This window comes from Pleurodeles waltl, chromosome 1_2 (assembly GCF_031143425.1).
Source record: "Pleurodeles waltl isolate 20211129_DDA chromosome 1_2, aPleWal1.hap1.20221129, whole genome shotgun sequence".
Lineage (NCBI taxonomy): Eukaryota > Metazoa > Chordata > Amphibia > Caudata > Salamandridae > Pleurodeles > Pleurodeles waltl.
Window position 1 is genome coordinate 82,266,427 of NC_090437.1, and position 17,603 is coordinate 82,284,029.

The 17,603-nt window shown below is 42.3% G+C and overlaps 1 protein-coding gene across 1 annotated transcript in view; it reads left to right on the forward strand.

The window, feature by feature from the left end:
* The window catches only part of ANP32B (acidic nuclear phosphoprotein 32 family member B), a 177,631-nt gene that overhangs the window by 45,241 nt on the left and 114,787 nt on the right, over positions 1 to 17,603 (forward strand). The window contains exons 2-3 of the mRNA XM_069236569.1: positions 3,335 to 3,484; positions 17,149 to 17,271. Of these exons, the coding sequence (XP_069092670.1) occupies positions 3,335 to 3,484; positions 17,149 to 17,271 (273 nt within the window). The remainder of the gene's footprint in view (positions 1 to 3,334; positions 3,485 to 17,148; positions 17,272 to 17,603) is intronic.

The window sequence follows — 17,603 nt, forward strand, 5'->3', positions numbered from 1 at the left end:
TTTACAAACCGCAGGCATTATGCACTCCAATGACCTGAAGACTCAGTGCCAAAATTCTGCCAGAAAAATACAGCCATTTGTTTAAATGGGAGGAATTTAAAGTGAGGAAAAATGCTTCATGAAACTTTAAATTGTAATTGGCATTATTAGAAGTGGAGAAAACATTACAACTTAATGTGGCATAGACCTATTTTCTTCACTTTAATTTTCTACCATTAAAAAGGACTTTTTTCAGTTATTAATATGATACAGTGTCTACTGGCCACTAGGAGCAAGAGGCCTGCTGTCTGGCAATGCAACACTTTGAAATTGGAGAAGATTCAGTGAGTTAACTTAATCATGAAGTTAACTCTTCAATTTCCTTCCATTTAAAATCATTCAGAAACATCATTTTTTTGTCATGCTCTAATATTGAGTTGACCGGGACTTTCATTTAAGAGTTAAATACCACCTCAGTTCCTCACCTCTGTGCCCCACCTTAAGTTATAAATCTGACTGAGCATTGCTCATTATCATGCCCTGCTATCTTCAGCCTGATGATGATGGTAATATAAAATAAACACAGCCTTCCCTTAACTTCAAAAGTAAATTGTGACCCTGTGTTTATTTAAAAAGGAACTTGAGGCTGCAAGCTACTCTGAAGTTGTCTCCAAGCTACTGGTAGCTCTCGATTGACTTGTTTGAGACACCTGATTTAAGTACTTAAAAATTTAGGTTTTTATCCAAGTTTAAGCTAGAACCCACAGAATGTATAACATTGATATCTCATATATATTAAACATTATTTGTCTCTTATACAGTAAAGCTTATTTATGTCTTATATAGCAAACGTTATTTAAAGTATCTATAGATATTAAATTATTTAATAAAGTGTATATATAATTTGATGTATTTTAAAATGAAAGTTGCATTATTGTTTAACAAATATGTTAATGTTTAATGTCCTTTCCTCCATTATTTTGTGTTGGTATGGTGTCTTAGTACAGTGGTTGGCTATGTGTGGTGCTGGACGTTCTCCAGCTGTGAGTACATTTATGACTGCTTTAGGTTCTTTTTGGTTGTAGTCTAGAAGTGCAGTTTGTGAATAGTAGTGGGCTTACTCTTATGTGGGTTGGTGCATATCCCTCTCTGAATCTGTCCCTGGTCCTCCCTTCAACACTCCTTGGTTCTCCCTTAAACCTTCCCATTTATTCATAAATATTCCTGATTTTCTAGCAGCTCTCTCCTGCCCCACCCACATTTACTACTTAAAACGTATACCTGCATGTAAGAGAGAAGGAGGAATAGACCTCTGCGTGTAGGTTACAGATTAGCATTTTGTAGTATATTAGTAATGCAGTTGTAGTATTTCTAATTAGAAAAAATGCTACTTGTGCTACAGTGACCTGGGCCGATTATTTTGCTGTCATTCCTCCCAAAACAAAGTCTTAACTGTAGACGACATAATCCTACCACTCTTTTTAGGTTTCACCTGCCAGGCAGTTTTCACCTGCCAATAGGGGAACGTCTCCTGTGGACCAGTCAACAAGGTGCAGTGGGCTTATAGCCTGCCCATTGCTTTCCAGGTTGCCTTTGTCACGCCCATTGTTTTTCTTATTCAGTGCATTCCTTGTGTTTGTCCCTCCCCGGGAAAGTACCCTCTCTACTAACCTTTTGATTTGCTGACTTTTACCCATCCACTTTCTCCTATTTAAGGAACATATTTTTTTCTTTTTCATTCAGCACTCCGTGTATGTAGGTGCTTTCTTGCTCTTTCCCTTTTGTGATGCTTTCCCCGCTAAAATACCCACGCTCTGTTTTGGTCCCCATCCTTCCCAGTTTGCCTGTAAAAGCACAGTAACAAGTATATTGTTTCTATTTGACTAAAGAGCAGACTTTAAGGTATGTTTTTGTTTTCTTTCCTGCATTCCCTATTTGCATAACAGGTTAGTCCTTGGTACATAGTTTGTTATGGCACTATGGGGAGGTGCCAAATGCTGCGCTTACTTAGTTGGTGTGTGAGGCAGAAGGTGTTATTAGCGTGAATGCAAAGGGGATGTCTCTTCTCCTGGAGGCCCATAAATCTGCTACCTGCGATACCAGAGTGGAGGAAATGCCTGAGTTATCTTTCAGTTCCGAGTCCTGTAGAAAGCAATTTAGACCTTGGCAAGTGTTTTCATTTAAATGTCTTGTTCTTTTTAAATTTAGGTTAGAACTTACTGAGCGATAAATATTTGGAAAATAAACTGTGTATTTAAAGAGATTAAAAACAGAATAATTGAATTTCTACACCTTAAGATGTGACTGCTTTTCCTCCAGTATGTTAAAATGTTTTTTCTTTTACCTTTTTAAATAGTACTTTACAAGCTGGCATTAGCAAAGTCAATAACCTGGCACTCTCATAAAGGCAAGACCTGTTGGCTTTGCAAATGGTTGTTTTTCCTCTGTTTGTCATTGCTCTCCTTCCCTCTCGGCTATTAGACCCAGTGCTACCATTTACTGACCTTCGTATATCATCCTTAACTTGCAGAAATACTGTACAAATCACGATTTTGCTGTGGAAAATAGCCAGGGGCTTCCCAGTGTATGCGCCCTAACTCCCCCAGAATGTGTCTTCTCCCTGCTCAAGTAGCACCTTCAAGCACACCCACGCTGTTCGGGACTATTCAGTGTCAACATGGACACAGAACTACTCGAGCCAAGAATATGAAGTGTTTCATGAAGTATATGCTTCATTAGTTGCAACAGAAATATTCTACTGTCAGAAAGGTCTTGCACTAAAGACTTGTTAGCACCAGTAGACTTTTACTTTTGCAACCACATCTTTGCATACGCTGCTTGTTGTGCTAGTTCAGTTTTAAAATATTTTCTTGGTGAAATATAAACCCCTTATAACTGTAAGATTTTATTAAATGCATAAGTGCCTTTACTAAGCAACATTCTTTTGGGGGATTTCAAAGTCATTAAATGAATAGGTTTTCAAGCTGTCTACCTGGTCAGTGAGTAAAAGGAAGACCCTCTTGTAAACACAAAACACCAGCACTATACACAAATGAACTGTACAGATTGTCAGAAGTCACAATTCATGGAGCAATCAATCGATCAATAATTATTTTTCTACACCACCACTTCTAAGGGTTATTGAATGTGTCTGCCGATAACCCACTTAATTTTCCATTGCTACAGTGGGGTGAGCCAAGTCTGTAGTCATTGTCATAAAGGGCTCCTGAACTATAGTCCTGCATAGACAATTGAATTGGCCCACTTCAGCTCCCTCTGATGTGATTTCTTGCTTTTGACATTGCTTATTTGAGCCATGTATCCTAAAAAAAAACACCTTTATTTCTTTGTATAGGTACGCGAACTGGTCCTAGACAACTGTCGATCGAATGAAGGCAAAATAGAAGGATTAACAGCGGAGTTTATCAATCTAGAGTTCCTCAGCCTAATAAACGTTGGCTTAATGTCTGTCTCAAATTTACCCAAACTTCCGAAATTGAAAAAGGTAAGCACTTTGTTTGTGTTACTGGAACTCGAAGGCTAGATAATAGTGTTTTGGTACCTTTTTGTGTGTGGTGAGGTAGAGGGTCCTGGGAACCAACTGGGGAAAGAAGAGGTTTCTACTTTTTGCCGCTAACCTTTCTGGAACTTTTCTCATTGTATTTGCTCTTATGTAGGGGAGCTATCATTTCAAGCACATACTGATATCCAGTTCACTCCTGTTAATCCCATTAACAGAGTAGAGAGCCTCTTCTCTTCTGCAATCAGTATTGACTGTACTAATGGGAACAACGTAAAGTAAGAAATGTCGTTGACATCATTTACAGCTTTAGAACCCTCTTTACCTCTCATAAGTTATGCTCCGAGACTGCCACTTTAGTGAGGGCAGATCACTCCTCTTCTCTCTTGTGGGTCTGTTATATCCAATTTGCTACTTGATTTTGTTTTTATTGAAGTTTCCCTGAAAATGTGTAAGGTGAACCCCAATATAAGGTGCTGCAGTTCATGTTTTGATAATGTGTAGATGATTCCTAAAGTCTAGTAATGTGTGGTTCTTAACCTTTTAACTTCTGTTGACGGCCACCCACCCCTGAATCACTACTGGAAACCTGGGACCCCGGCCTATGCAATCTCTAGTTGAACTTCAAAATGGTGCTCATAAACAAGAATACATCATATGAAGGCATACATTATGAATATTTTATTTATCTCTAGCAATTTTTTTTTTAACAAAAATCGAAATTTTAATGAGTGGAGCTTTCAAACATTGCTTTTTGTTCTAAAAGAAGCAAAATGCTAAACTCTAGCATAAAATGTTGTCTTTTAATTTTGTTTTCAATGTCAGCTTTCCTTTTGGCATAAACCAGTGTGTCAGTTGAGGTCTCCAGTGGTCCATACTAGATAGATTCTGTTTGCTGTATGTTGTTCCCACAATTCAAACTAAGGGAACCAACTTGATTTTTACCCTCACATTTCAAATCAATTTTTATTTACTGAGCATTTTAAAATATTCAGTTTTATGTTTTTTAGAAACGTCATCAGTCTGCTAATATTATTTCACTTTCCAAACAGTCACAGATCTCCTGAGGAGGCGTCCTGGACCTCCAGAGGGTCTGCCGATCACTGGTTAAGAACTGATGGTTTAGTTCATTCTCTAGCAATGTCTCACAGATGAGGTGTTGCGAATAGACCTGTCAATAAATAATCACAAAAAGAACGCCTAAATACCAGGTGTAGGGTTTTAGGATTTAAATATTTTCCAAGTGTGCATGATTAAGACTGTTTGCATGCTATGTCTGTAAATGAAAGCTTGGGCGGCATTGATTTATCCTCAGCCTTTGCGTTGCCTTGGTCGAGGACCCCCTGACTGTATACATTTACTCTTTTATCTTGTTTATAGGTGATTACACATGACAAAATCGGAATTTAGCCATGGTGTGAACTTTTATACAAAAACATACCTGCTTCTTGTTGTTTTTAGGAATACTTTTCATGGGGAAGGGGGGGTGGGTAGCAGGGAAAGAAGGCTGATGGAAAAAAGCTTTACAAAAAGTCTGAAAAAAAGCATTGATACTGGGGCTTTTAGTTAGTCAGTGCCGAAATGTATTGTGTGACTACAGGGTCCCCCCCAATATGATCTGCCTTTCATTTCTCAGCTCCCGCACCCTATGGGTTTACTTTGTACTGCCGTTAACGTTTTTTCTGCTCTTCAAAGACCTTTGTGCCTCATGATAGTCTTTCCAGTCTGAGATAATGAGTCTGTGCTTTGAGGGTTTTGCAACTTTAAACTGATGAGACTAGTCATGGCGGAATATTGGACTGTAAAGCCTTCATTCGTGCCATTTGAGGATTTGGATGCAAGTAATTTATTCCATAGAGATTGGCTCTGTCTGCAAGTTAATATTGAAAGCAGGCATGCACCTTGTGGTAGATGTTAACATCCTGTGAGCATTATCAGGTTTGTAAAATAAAGGATTCCTCGCCCTGCATTTAGTCATCTAGCATTTTTCTGCCCACACACCAGTTTCTGACCTTGATTCAACTATCACAGGCTCTCCAGTGCATGCATGGTGCTATCAGACTTCCCTTTGGTTCTAAAAGAAAGAAGAAGTCAAGTGCAGCCTGAATCTCTAAAGGAACCAGCAACAAACCCAGTGATACTTGTATGCTCTTTATGGTAAATCCTCTTACTATACCAGAGCATTAATGTGCTTCGATCTTCTATGAAGTTCTGTTTGCTGAAAATATTCTTGTGTCCTGCATGTTTTTGAAAGGTTTTGCGTTGTAAACTGTACCAAATGAGTTGCACTTATTTATTTTAGTGGTCCTATGTGTTTAGTTAAGGGAAGGCCCAAGTTATGGTCAGTTAGTTTGTCACCGAAGAAATTATAAGGGCTAGAGCTGAGCTTTTGTGTGTATATACAAAGTGTGGCAAAAGCAAGTCTCTGCTCTGTCATTTGCTGGTCTTTGCAAGCTGCCACACACTCTACTCTCCCAATATGCCACCCATTTAGATAAACAGGAGATCCTTCATGTTTTGTTCTCCATGGGTTTCCTTCAGATATTCATAGACTGAGAATCTCAGAAAGGACCAACGGATGAAAGACTGCGAAAGCTCCAATGAGATAAGCACCCAGCAGTGGACAGACCACGTAATGTGTTACCAAAGGATAAATCATCTCCTCATACCAGGCAAAGCAAAATCAGCATCTCAGACTGTGCATAACAAAACAAGTATTAATTTGGATTGAGTAGCCCCATCTTCGTTCTCCGCTATATTTGTTTCAGAATCTCGCAAGTAGATGATGTACCTCTCCGTGAGGTTTCCAACAGAGCAGTAAAGGTTACCAGTTGTTCCATGTTAATCTAAACATGTTAAGGATGTCGAGAGGTAATTTGTTTTGCTCTCCATGGTGTGAAGCCTGTGGAATGTAAAGCAGCAGTGGATTAACAACTCCTGAAAAAAACACTTGATCCTATAGATTTCTCCAAAGTCTGTCTAATTTAACTTTCCTTCCGGGAGTAGCTGTTGGAACACTTAGTGACTTCTTAGTTTAGTCATATATCGAGAGCACTTTGAATAATTTCCAGGCTAGTTTTCATCCACTAAAAAGCAATAAGTGTTAGTGCCTCTATTCCTATCGGTCTGAGCAATGTCTCTTTTAATGTTTACCCTATTTCACACAAATAGGTAGTTATTAATGGAACTGGTTGCACTGCCCTGAACTTGATTTACATCTTTCTGACTAGCAGGACACCATCATTGCTTTCATATGCTATTTGAGCCCCCTTGACTTGTAAAATGGGGCTTTGTCTTTTCCTTTATACTTATCGTGTTTGTGGTTAGCTATTTGGAAAGATCAATAAAAATATTTCACAACAAGGACCTGTTAAATTGAATGTACTCCAGAAATCACCCCTTTCAGTCCTCTTTCAGCTTTCATTTACTGTCTCTAAGCAAGGTCCTTGTTGCTTATGAGGTAAAGTTTTTTTTATGTATGATGACACACAGGTAGACCTGAGTTGTTGTATCAATCAAAGCTTTCCATGCGGCATATATGCTTAATGCTCTCTGGAATACCTCAGGGTAATGTCTGCAGAGTTTCCACATTTTGTAGAAATAAGTCCATTCTTCATTAGGAGGCTAGCCTTTCAGAGTGTAGGAAAAGACTTACCATCAATGTTGAGATTACCTTCACTGTCCAAGCAATTGAATTCAACAAGACTATCAACTCTGTGACACTCTCATAGTGCTGTTCTACTACATCAAACTTGCATTATTCAGAGGAAGACTACGGTCCTCTTAGGAAGTCGACCTGTCATTACCTTCCTTTAGATACCTTTCCAGCTAGACTTTGGTCCCCTGTACAGAAGGTCCAGTATTGAGTTTCTTCTGCAGAAGTCGCTAACTCTAAAAAAAAAAAAAAAAAAAAAGACTATCCATTAGAAGTGCAGGTCCTGACTTCTAAAACTAGGAGATCACTGACCCTAGAAGTCAGACTTGATTGCATGATTAACATGAAGATGTTGCTGCACTTCAGAAGGGAGCATGTTCCAGGAAGAAAGCACACTGCGAGACCTCAGTTGATTACAAAGAGATTGCGGAAACCACATGACTATGCAGATATGTTGTCTCACAGCTACTACAACACCGTCATCCAGTGTCATGAGTAAATGTCATCAGTACATTTCAGAGTCGTGGCAAGATGTACTGTGAAGCTTGACCCCTCCCCCCACCTGCTCCACCCCTCCTCTTTTGGGACATCACCGACCACCATTTGGTGCTGAGTTCGTTATCTGTATGACGCCAAACAGCACCCCTTAAGTTCCTGCTCATGGTCACCATATTCAGATTCCGTTTTTTTGCCGGTGGGTATGGGAGCACAACAAAGGAGCTCCAAAATTGTTTTTTGTTTTTTTTCTTCAAACTTATTTCAGAATAATATCTAAGAAAAAATGGATAGGACATTGAGGAAGATGAAGATACCAGCGAGGAGAGATCTCGCCGCACCCAAACGGAGGACACCTCCAGCAAGAATCAGCAAGCCCCATCGGGATCACCGGGAGAGAAGATACCACTCCCAAAAGAGAATGAAGAGAGGGACACAAAAAAGGGTCATGGGTAAAAACAGCCCTATTAAATTTTGCCAGAATCGTCAATGACAAATTTGCAAAGAGAGACCCCCACGAGGCCTGCAACCTTTGCCTACCAAAGGATCACAAGACCAAGGACTGTGATGCCTGCACTAAATTTGTGTCAAAGACTCTAAAGGTACGTCACAGGCAAAGACTCGAGCACCAAAACGTGGCAGTGACTCAAAAGGAGGAATCACTCAGAGACCTAGGCGTTTCCAATGATAAAGAAAACAAAGTGAGAAGGCCAAACCAGTGAGAGAAGTAGTCTCGGACTTTGAAATTTGTGAGTCCCAGTCAGAGAAGATTCAACTGGAGAAGAAGGGGCCGAAGGGCGCCGTAAGAAAAAAGGTAAACCGCCAAAAAGGCTCGGACTCTAAGTCCTCAGATAAACCCCCAAAGCAGCCTAGTCACCGATACCAACGGTGACCGAAGGTCATCGTAGGCCAAAAGAGCCACATGGATCCCAACCAATGGCCTAAAGACATGGTCGAACGATAAGACAAAAGCCCTTGATCGTGAAGGAGCAAGAGAGAAGGCGAGAGCATTGAAGACGCCGGAGCCCGCAACACCAAAAAAAGAAACCTTTCCTGACGGAAGAAGCAGACCTAAGGGCACAAACGTTCAAAAAGAAAAAGAGGATGCTCGCGACAGAAATGGCTGCGCTGGTTCAGAGAAAGAAGTAACTTGACGATTTCTTCAAACAGTTCCTTATCCCCCCAAGAACAGTTACGGTTTTGGATCAGTCAGCATTGGAAGCTCCAGGGACCCTGGAACCCCTGGGGGAAGAACAGGAGGAGTTCTTCGAAATCGAAGGTGAAGAATATGCTCAGGGCTTCAACTTCAGCCATTTCAAGGAAACATGGCTGAACCTCAACGTTGAGTCACCTGAAAAAGATATCGAAAATTATCTGTTGAGGCCATCCCCATCAGATGACTTGTCTGTGTACAACAGCTTGGTGAAGAGTGCTGTTGAAATCTATAGGATACAACGGGAAGAAGAGGAGAAAGCGGGATCAGGAAGAGGGACAAGGTAGTCATACAAGAAGGAAAAGGCATTGCGATTACATGCCTAAAGTCAGCACTAGATTTAGTAGAATCAGCCAGAAGGCAGATGTGCATAGGAACCATCCTAAGAAAACACGGCTGGCTTAGGATCGCAGGTTTCAAGCCAGAGGAGGAAGCATCCATATTAAACATGCCCTTCATAGGAGACACTTTTTTTGGTCAGGCAGTGGGTGACACCCTGCAACAGATACAAAAAGGACAACGAAACAGCACTGCAATTCAGGGCCACACATAAGAGAGGAAACCCAAATAGAAGACCCACTGGTAGGGAGCCCTTTAATACAGAGCAGCAACAACCCCAATAACAGGGTTCCTTTCTCCATACAATCACAGGCTTACCAACAGTGGCAACACAGTAAGACAGCCCTTCTCAGGAAGGGCAAGAGGAAGAGGACAAGACGAAGAGCCATAGAACATGTGCCAACATGGGAGAAAAACACTGGTAACGACTCACCATAATTTCTTGTTCCCAAACAATACCTAACCTTAAGGTCATTCCTGGACCTCAGGTTTATAAACCAATTCATTCAAACACAACACTTCAGAATGAAAACTTTACAAGAAGTAATCCCGCTGCTGCAAGAGGGAGATTACATTGCCAGCTTAGATGTAAAAGATGCATACCTACATATTACCATGAACCAAGGTCACAAGGAATGCCTCCGGTTTGCATTAGACAAAAACCATTACCAAATCACAGTGCTGTCCTTCGACATAAAATCTGCACCAAGTTCACAAAAGTTCTCTCTTCAGTAGCAGCACACATAAGCAGACAAAGGATCCATGTTTACCCATATTTGGGCAATTGGCTAATAAAAGCACAATCAAGGAGCAAATGCAAAAGGGACGTTCAAACGATCATGCACACAAAAAAACTCTTGGGTTTCACAATAAACCAGAAAAAATAATCACCTCAATCAGAGCAAGTAAAAGTGTTTCCAGGAGCCACATGAAACTCGAAGAAGGCAAGGGCATATATTTAGTTCAGAAGAGGATAGAGGCCATCAAGAAACACACTTGCCAGGACCAGAAGGGTCAGTCTCAGAGAGTGAGGACTGTCCTGAAGCTCATGGGCATGATGGCATCATGCATCCCATTGATCCCACTTGCAGGATTGCACATACAACCCATCCAATAATGGATTTGCAACAAATGATCACAAGCCGCTGAGAGGATCTAGTGGTTGTCATACAAAGGCACAGAAAGAGATACAATGGTGGAATCCAACAAACATAAGCATAGGGAGACCTTTCAAGACCCCAGCTCCAACTGTGACCATAGCAATGGGCGCATCACACAAGGGTTGAGGAGCTCACTCAGGCCCCCTGGAAGTACGTGGCCTACGAAGCGACTCGGATGCCATGGAACACATCAGTTACCTATAGTTATAAACAGTCTTCCTAGCCCTAAACGCCATCGAAGCGCAGTTGACAGGCAGAACAGTTTTGATACAAATGGACAATACAACCACCATGTCCTACCTGAACAAACAAAGGGGAACCAAATCCTGTAGTCTATCGAGGCTAACCAAAGGCATTTGCCACTGGGAAATACAACATCAATTAACCTAGACAAACAATTCACCTACCAGGAAAACTAAACACCGATGCAGATGAGTCAAGCAGACAGGAAAACCGCTCATACGAGTGGGAGCTAAAGCAATAAGTCATTCAAAGGATCTTCAACACTTGGGACACACCAAACATATACTTGTTTGCCACAGCAGAAAACGCAAAAAGCCAACACTTCACCTCCAGGTTTCCTCAGCCCCACTCAAAAGAGAATGCCCTATCAATAAATTGGTCAGCAAATTTGCATACGCTTTCCCTCCAATTCCCCTCATCCACAGGGTGCTGGAAAAGGACAGACTATGGAAAAACAAATTCATCCTCATAGCCTCCCAATTGGCAAGGCAGACTTGTAATCAGATCTACTGGAAAGTCCAGGGGACAAATGATCACACTAAAGCCAGTAAAGGACCTACTGACAGTTTATCATGGAGAAATATATCACCCAGAGCCAGCCACGCTCAACCTAGCAGCTTGGCTTCTGAATACGTATTTCGGTCACCTACAACTCCCTCAAAGGACAATGGAAATCCAGTGGGAAGAAAGGAATCCAAGCACACGAAAATGCTACACACATAAATAGAAAAGATACATTAATTGGTGCACAAACAATAAGATGGACTCAATGACACATCAAGACACAGTATTGATATATCTCACCCACCTGCTAGACAGTGCCCTTATCTATGCATCACTAAACGTACATCTGGCAGCAATAGTGACCTACTCTAGGGGCACATCGGGAACAAGCCTCTTTACATCTATAGTAGTAAAGAGTCCTAGAGGGATTTAAAAGGGTAGCACCACCAAGATTAGCACCAACACCTTTATGGAACCTGAACACAGTGTTAACACAGCTAATTACAGAACCATTCAAACCCATGCACAAATCAAACGTAAAGTCACTCACTCTCAAAACAGCCTTTCTGATAGCAATCACCTTGCTTTTACAGACACTGAGAGTCCAGGAGCCATACTTGCAGATACACAAGGGGAAGGTGGTTCTTAGAAATAACCCACGCTTCCTACCATAGGTAGTGACGTAGTTCCACATTATTCAGAGCTTAACTGGCTTCCCTTCAGGAATCAAAAACACAAACCGTATGGGCCCTAGACACTCTAGACGTTCGTAGGGCTTTAATGTTCTACCATCCAGGAAACCAAAATAATTTGCAAGGGAAAACAGATTTTGTGTCATTTGCCAAGGCAAACAAGGGATCACCAGTGTCTAAGGCAACCATCCCCAGATGGATTGTTGTCACTGTCCAAACTTGCTACGCAAAAGCTGGAAAACAATTATCTACACGACCCAGAGCTCACTCAACTAGAAAGAAGGGCACCACACTAGCGTACCTAGCAACTTACCCATGAGAAAATCTCTGCTGCAGCAACATGGGCATCTCCACATACCTTTGCAAAACATGGGGATACTGCTTTATAATCTAATGCACAGCATGTGAAACATGCTGCAAAACGAAATGCTTTCTTACCTGTAGAAGTATTTTTGCAGCCTGAAGAGTTTTCTGGATTCGCATGCGACTGGCCCATCTCCCTAGAAATGGGACAAGAAGCAAACAGGTGGGAATAGAAAAAAAGGGGGGGGAGAAAGAAAGAGAAGAAGAAAAAAGAACTTAAATATGGCAACCACGCACAGGAACTTGCTTACAGAGTACTGACGGATCACCAAATGGTGGTCAACGACACCGCTAAGGGGGGAGGTGGGGGTCTAGAACTAGAGGGCAGAATAATGCACAGCATGTGAATCCAGAATACATTTCAAGCTGCAGAACTACTTCTACAGATAAACCATTTCCTTCTGCCTGACTGGGAGAGAGAGAAATCAAACAGTTGCACCCGAGCAACACCTTGGCCTCAGCCGGAAGGCTGTGCATGTGCAACTGCATTACAGAAATACTACATGCATCTTAGTGGGAGACCATGCAAAGGAAGAAGTGGTAAGATTTTCAAGGAGTCTTGAATACAGGCCTCCTAGTCTCAAATCAAGTCCTATTGTAGCAGCAGATTTTGCTGACCTTGCAACACATTTTGACTCCTTAGATCCGGCATTATGAAGACCCATTTTGCAGGCTTTGAACCGGATCCTCAGCAGATCATCCTTAGTCTTCGACTGGCCCAAATGTCTGTCTTCAAATGCCACGTAAATGATGAGTTGCTTGCATGGAGGCAGAAGCAATTGCTAAAAGTAGAAGGCCTAGAAAAAGGAAACATGTCATGTACAATTGTGGATCTCACAAAACCTGACCTAACCATCAGGAGTCAAACTCTCAAATAGCAACAACAAAAGTCAACAAAAGTTCAACAAAGGTCATCTTTAAACTAGCAAAGACCTTCTAGGAGAAAAGACAGGCAAAGCTTCAGGCTTTATATCAATTGCACCAAGTTCACTCCAATTCCTGTCCAAGCCATCCATCAACCAGATACAACTTTAGGCACCAGAAAGGAAAAAGTCCTCTTCGTCAGAAAAGAAACTCTTTGTTTAAAGTATCATAAATAATCAAGACCAGTGCAGTCTCCAGCAACAGCAGAGTTTGATCTAATCTCCATTAGGTTTAATAGTATCTTGTACCTTCATACCTCATTATGGGAGGTTCAGTCCAAACTAAACTCCCTTCAGTTTCTTGATATATTTCTCACTATTGGAATGAAGAGCCCTGTGCCTCAACTTAAAATACAGAGTACATGGTTTCAGAAGTAGGCTATGTATAATTTCAGTTCTCTGGTCAGCAAATTTAGCTCACGTCAAATCAGACGTTCTTTGCAGTGTGTCAGAAGAACCACAAAAGAGTCATAAATAACAAGGTGCTATTCAATGCCCTTTGCAAATGGGGACCCCAATAAATCTGTTTGACTTTGCAAACAACCAATGTCTCCCTTCACCTCCATAGTTTACAACTCAGGAAAGGATGGCAGTTCCCATCTGAGCAGCTGGTCAGATTTCTGTATGAGTTTCCTTTAATACCACTAATCCAACACTAGTTATAAAGTTGATGAGAATGGTATGACAGAAGTAGGTCCCCAGTCTCCTTTGCATGTCTGAGCAGCCATGTTAGAGGCTGCCATGAACCCCAGATCTCCTCTCCAGGCAACAGTGAAAATGTCCATCATAGCCTATCGTCCTTGAGCTTGGCGGCCTAGCTCTAGAATGTATCCAGTATGATCAAATAAATCTCCTGCAGGAGTACGTGAGCGCTGTTAAAAAGGCAAAACGCCATTGTGCTTGAACAGCCAATTCATTTGATTGGAGGAGGGGCTGCATTTGATTTAAACAGGAAAAAAATATCAACCCAACTGGCTGGGTTTACTGTTTTTCTGTGTCTAGGTACATGTAAGGAAATGCCTCCTTGGCATGGTTACCCCCTGACTTTTTGCCTTTGCTGATGCTATGTTTTGAATTGAAAGTGTGCTGAGGCCTGCTAACCAGGCCCCAGCACTAGTGTTCTTTCCCTAACCTGTACTTTTGTTTTCACAATTGGCACACCCTGGCATCCAGGTAAGTCCCTTGTAACTGGTACCCCTGGTACCAAGGGCCCTGATGCCAGGGAAGGTCTCTAAGGGCTGCAGCATATCTTATGCCACCCTGGGGACCCCTCACTCAGCACAGACACACTGCTTGCCAGCTTGTGTGGGCTGGTGAGGACAAAACGAGTAAGTCGACATGGCACTCCCCTCAGGGTGCCATGCCAACCTCACACTGCCTATGCAGTATAGATAAGTCACCCCTCTAGCAGGCCTTACAGCCCTAAGGCAGGGTGCACTATACCATAGGTGAGGGCACCAGTGCATGAGCACTGTGCCCCTACAGTGTCTAAGCAAAACCTTAGACATTGTAAGTGCAGAGTAGCCATAAGAGTATATGGTCTGGGAGTCTGTCATACACGAACTCCACAGCACCATAATGGCTACACTGAAAACTGGGAAGTTTGGTATCAAACTTCTCAGCACAATAAATGCACACTGATGCCAGTGTACATTTTATTGTAAAATACACCCCAGAGGGCACCTTAGAGGTGTCCCCTGAAACCTTAACCAACTACCTGTGTAGGCTGGCTGGTTTTAGCAGCCTGCCACACTCGAGACATGTTGCTGGCCACATGGGGAGAGTGCCTTTGTCACTCTGTGGCTAGTAACAAAGCCTGTACTGGGTGGAGATGCTTATCACCTCCCCCTTGCAGGCCTGTAACACCTGGCGGTGAGCCTCAAAGGCTCACCCCCTTTGTTACAGCACCACAGGGCATTCCAGCTAGTGGAGTTGCCCGCCCCCTCCGGCCACGGCCCCACTTTTGGCGGCAAGGCCGGAGGAGATAATGAGAAAAACAAGGAGGAGTCACTGACCAGTCAGGACAGCCCCTAAGGCAACCTGAGCTGAAGTGACTCTGACTGTTAGGGATCCTCCATCTTGCAGATGGAGGATCCCCCCAATAGGGATAGGAATGTGACCTCCTCCCCTTGGGAGAAGGCACAAAGAGGGTGTAGCCACCCTCAGGGCTAGTAGCCATTGGCTACTGCCCTCCCTGACCTAAACACACCCCTAAATTCTGTATTTAGGGGCTCCCCTGAACCTAGGAACTCGGATTCCTGCAACCTAAGAAGAAGAGGACTGCTGAGCTGAAAAACCCTGCAGAGAAGACGGAGACACCAACTTCTTTGGCCCCAGCTCCCCCTGACCGCAACTGCCTGACTCCCAGATCCCGACGCCTGGAAAAGACTCTGCACCCGCAGCCCCCAGGACCTGAAAGATCGGAACTCCAGTGCAGGAGTGACCCCCAGGAGGCCCTCTCCCTTGCCCAGGTGGTGGCTACCCCGAGGAGCCCCCCCCCTTGCCTGCCTGCATCGCTGAAGAGACCCCTTGGTCTCCCATTGATTTCCATTGAAAACCCGACGTGTGTTTGCACACTGCACCCGGCCGCCCCCGTGCTGCTGAGGGTGTACTTTCTGTGCTAACTTGTGTCCCCCCCGGTGCCCTACAAAACCCCCCTGGTCTGCCCTCCGAAGACGCGGGTACTTACCTGCTGGCAGGCTGGAACCGGGGCACCCCCTTCTCCATTGACGCCTATGTGTTTTGGGCACCACTTTGAACTCTGCACCTGACCGGCCCTGAGCTGCTGGTGTGGTAACGTTGGGGTTGCTCTGAAACCCCAACGGTGGGCTACCTTGGACCCAAACTTGAACCCCGTAGGTGGTTTACTTACCTACAAGAACTAACAATTACTTACCTCCCCTAGGAACTGTGAAAATTGTACTGTCTAGTTTTAAAATAGCTTTATGTGTTTTATTTGAAAAGTATATATGCTATTGTGATTATTCAAAGTTCCTAAAGTACTTACCTGCAATACCTTTCATGCAAAGTATTACATGTAGAATTTGAACCTGTGGTTCTTAAAATAAACTAAGAAAATATATTTTTCTATACAAAAACTTATTGGCCTGGAATTGTCTGAGTGTGTGTTCCTCATTTATTGCCTGTGTGTATGTACAACAAATGCTTAACACTACTCCTTTGATAAGCCTACTGCTCGACCACACTACCACAAAATAGAGCATTAGTATTATCTCTTTTTGCCACTATCTTACCTCTAAGAGGAACCCTTGGACTCTGTGCATACTAGTCCTTGCTTTGAAATAGTGCATACAGAGCCAACTTCCTACAGTACACTTTTCTGCTTTTACAGGATAAAGGAGGAATCCTTCACAGGTTTAATTTTTAATAATGCCAATGATTCAGTATTTCTTGGAGGGTTTTAGGAAATATTTTTTTTCAAGTCGATTTATAAAGCTTCAAAATTATTGTTAAAATCATTGTTTATCTTCTCACTTGAACTGAAAATATTAAAGATGGGGTTTGGTGGGTAGGATACAGAAGTGAAGAGCCTGTAACTTTATTTTATTGCCATTTAAGATGGATCTGCCTGCACCTCCGTTGCCTGAGCAGAGCAGTTAATGGCACCGTTAGACATTTGTATCGCTGTGTTCCTTTTAGAATCTTCTAGGGACAATGTTTTTAAGGGGTTTTATTTTCCTTATTTATGCCATGGATTGAGTTATGGAATTGCAAGATTAAAGCGCTGTGGGGAGACTGACTAGTAGTGCTCACTGAGGCTAAATGTAATTTTCTTCATATAAGAGTCTTGATTGCAGGCGATTAGTGATGAATTTATGAATATGGTGACTTAAATATTCCATTACTGTATGTAGCTATGAAATTGTGGTATGTAGATAACTTTTCACGAGAATAAAGCACCGTCTTTAGTTGGTAATGAAGCTGGGAGCATCAGCAGTAATCGTGTGATCTGTTATCTAATGATTGCAGCAGTGGTATTTTTCCATAACTAACGTTTCTACTACCTTTTTTGTCTTGCCTTCTCGTTTTCTGTTTCATCAGCTTGAGCTTAGCGACAACCGAATTTCTGGCGGCCTTGATGCCCTAGCAGAAAAACTCCCAAACCTCACACATCTAAACCTTAGTGGAAACAAGTTAAAGGATATCAGTACCTTGGAACCTTTGGTATGTACAGCAGTCTTCAAATCTAACTGAAAAAGCGATTAATACATGTGTGTAGAATTGTCCATACTGCCTTCCCCCTCCCACCACACTTTATTTTTCCTTTTGTAGAAAATCACTTTTTTGATCCTTTTGTCGTGCTTTAATTGATCTTGAAAAACCAGTAACTGACATATTTCTTCAGCATCACCTGGGCCCCCTATGCCTAAGCCCTACTTCTATGCCCAAGTGCTTTACAGATATTTACAAGTTCATGCCGCAAACACGGTTTGCAAATTCTATAATACTATTTATTTTTTTAATTGAGACTGGGAGGTCTTATACTACAGAAATGC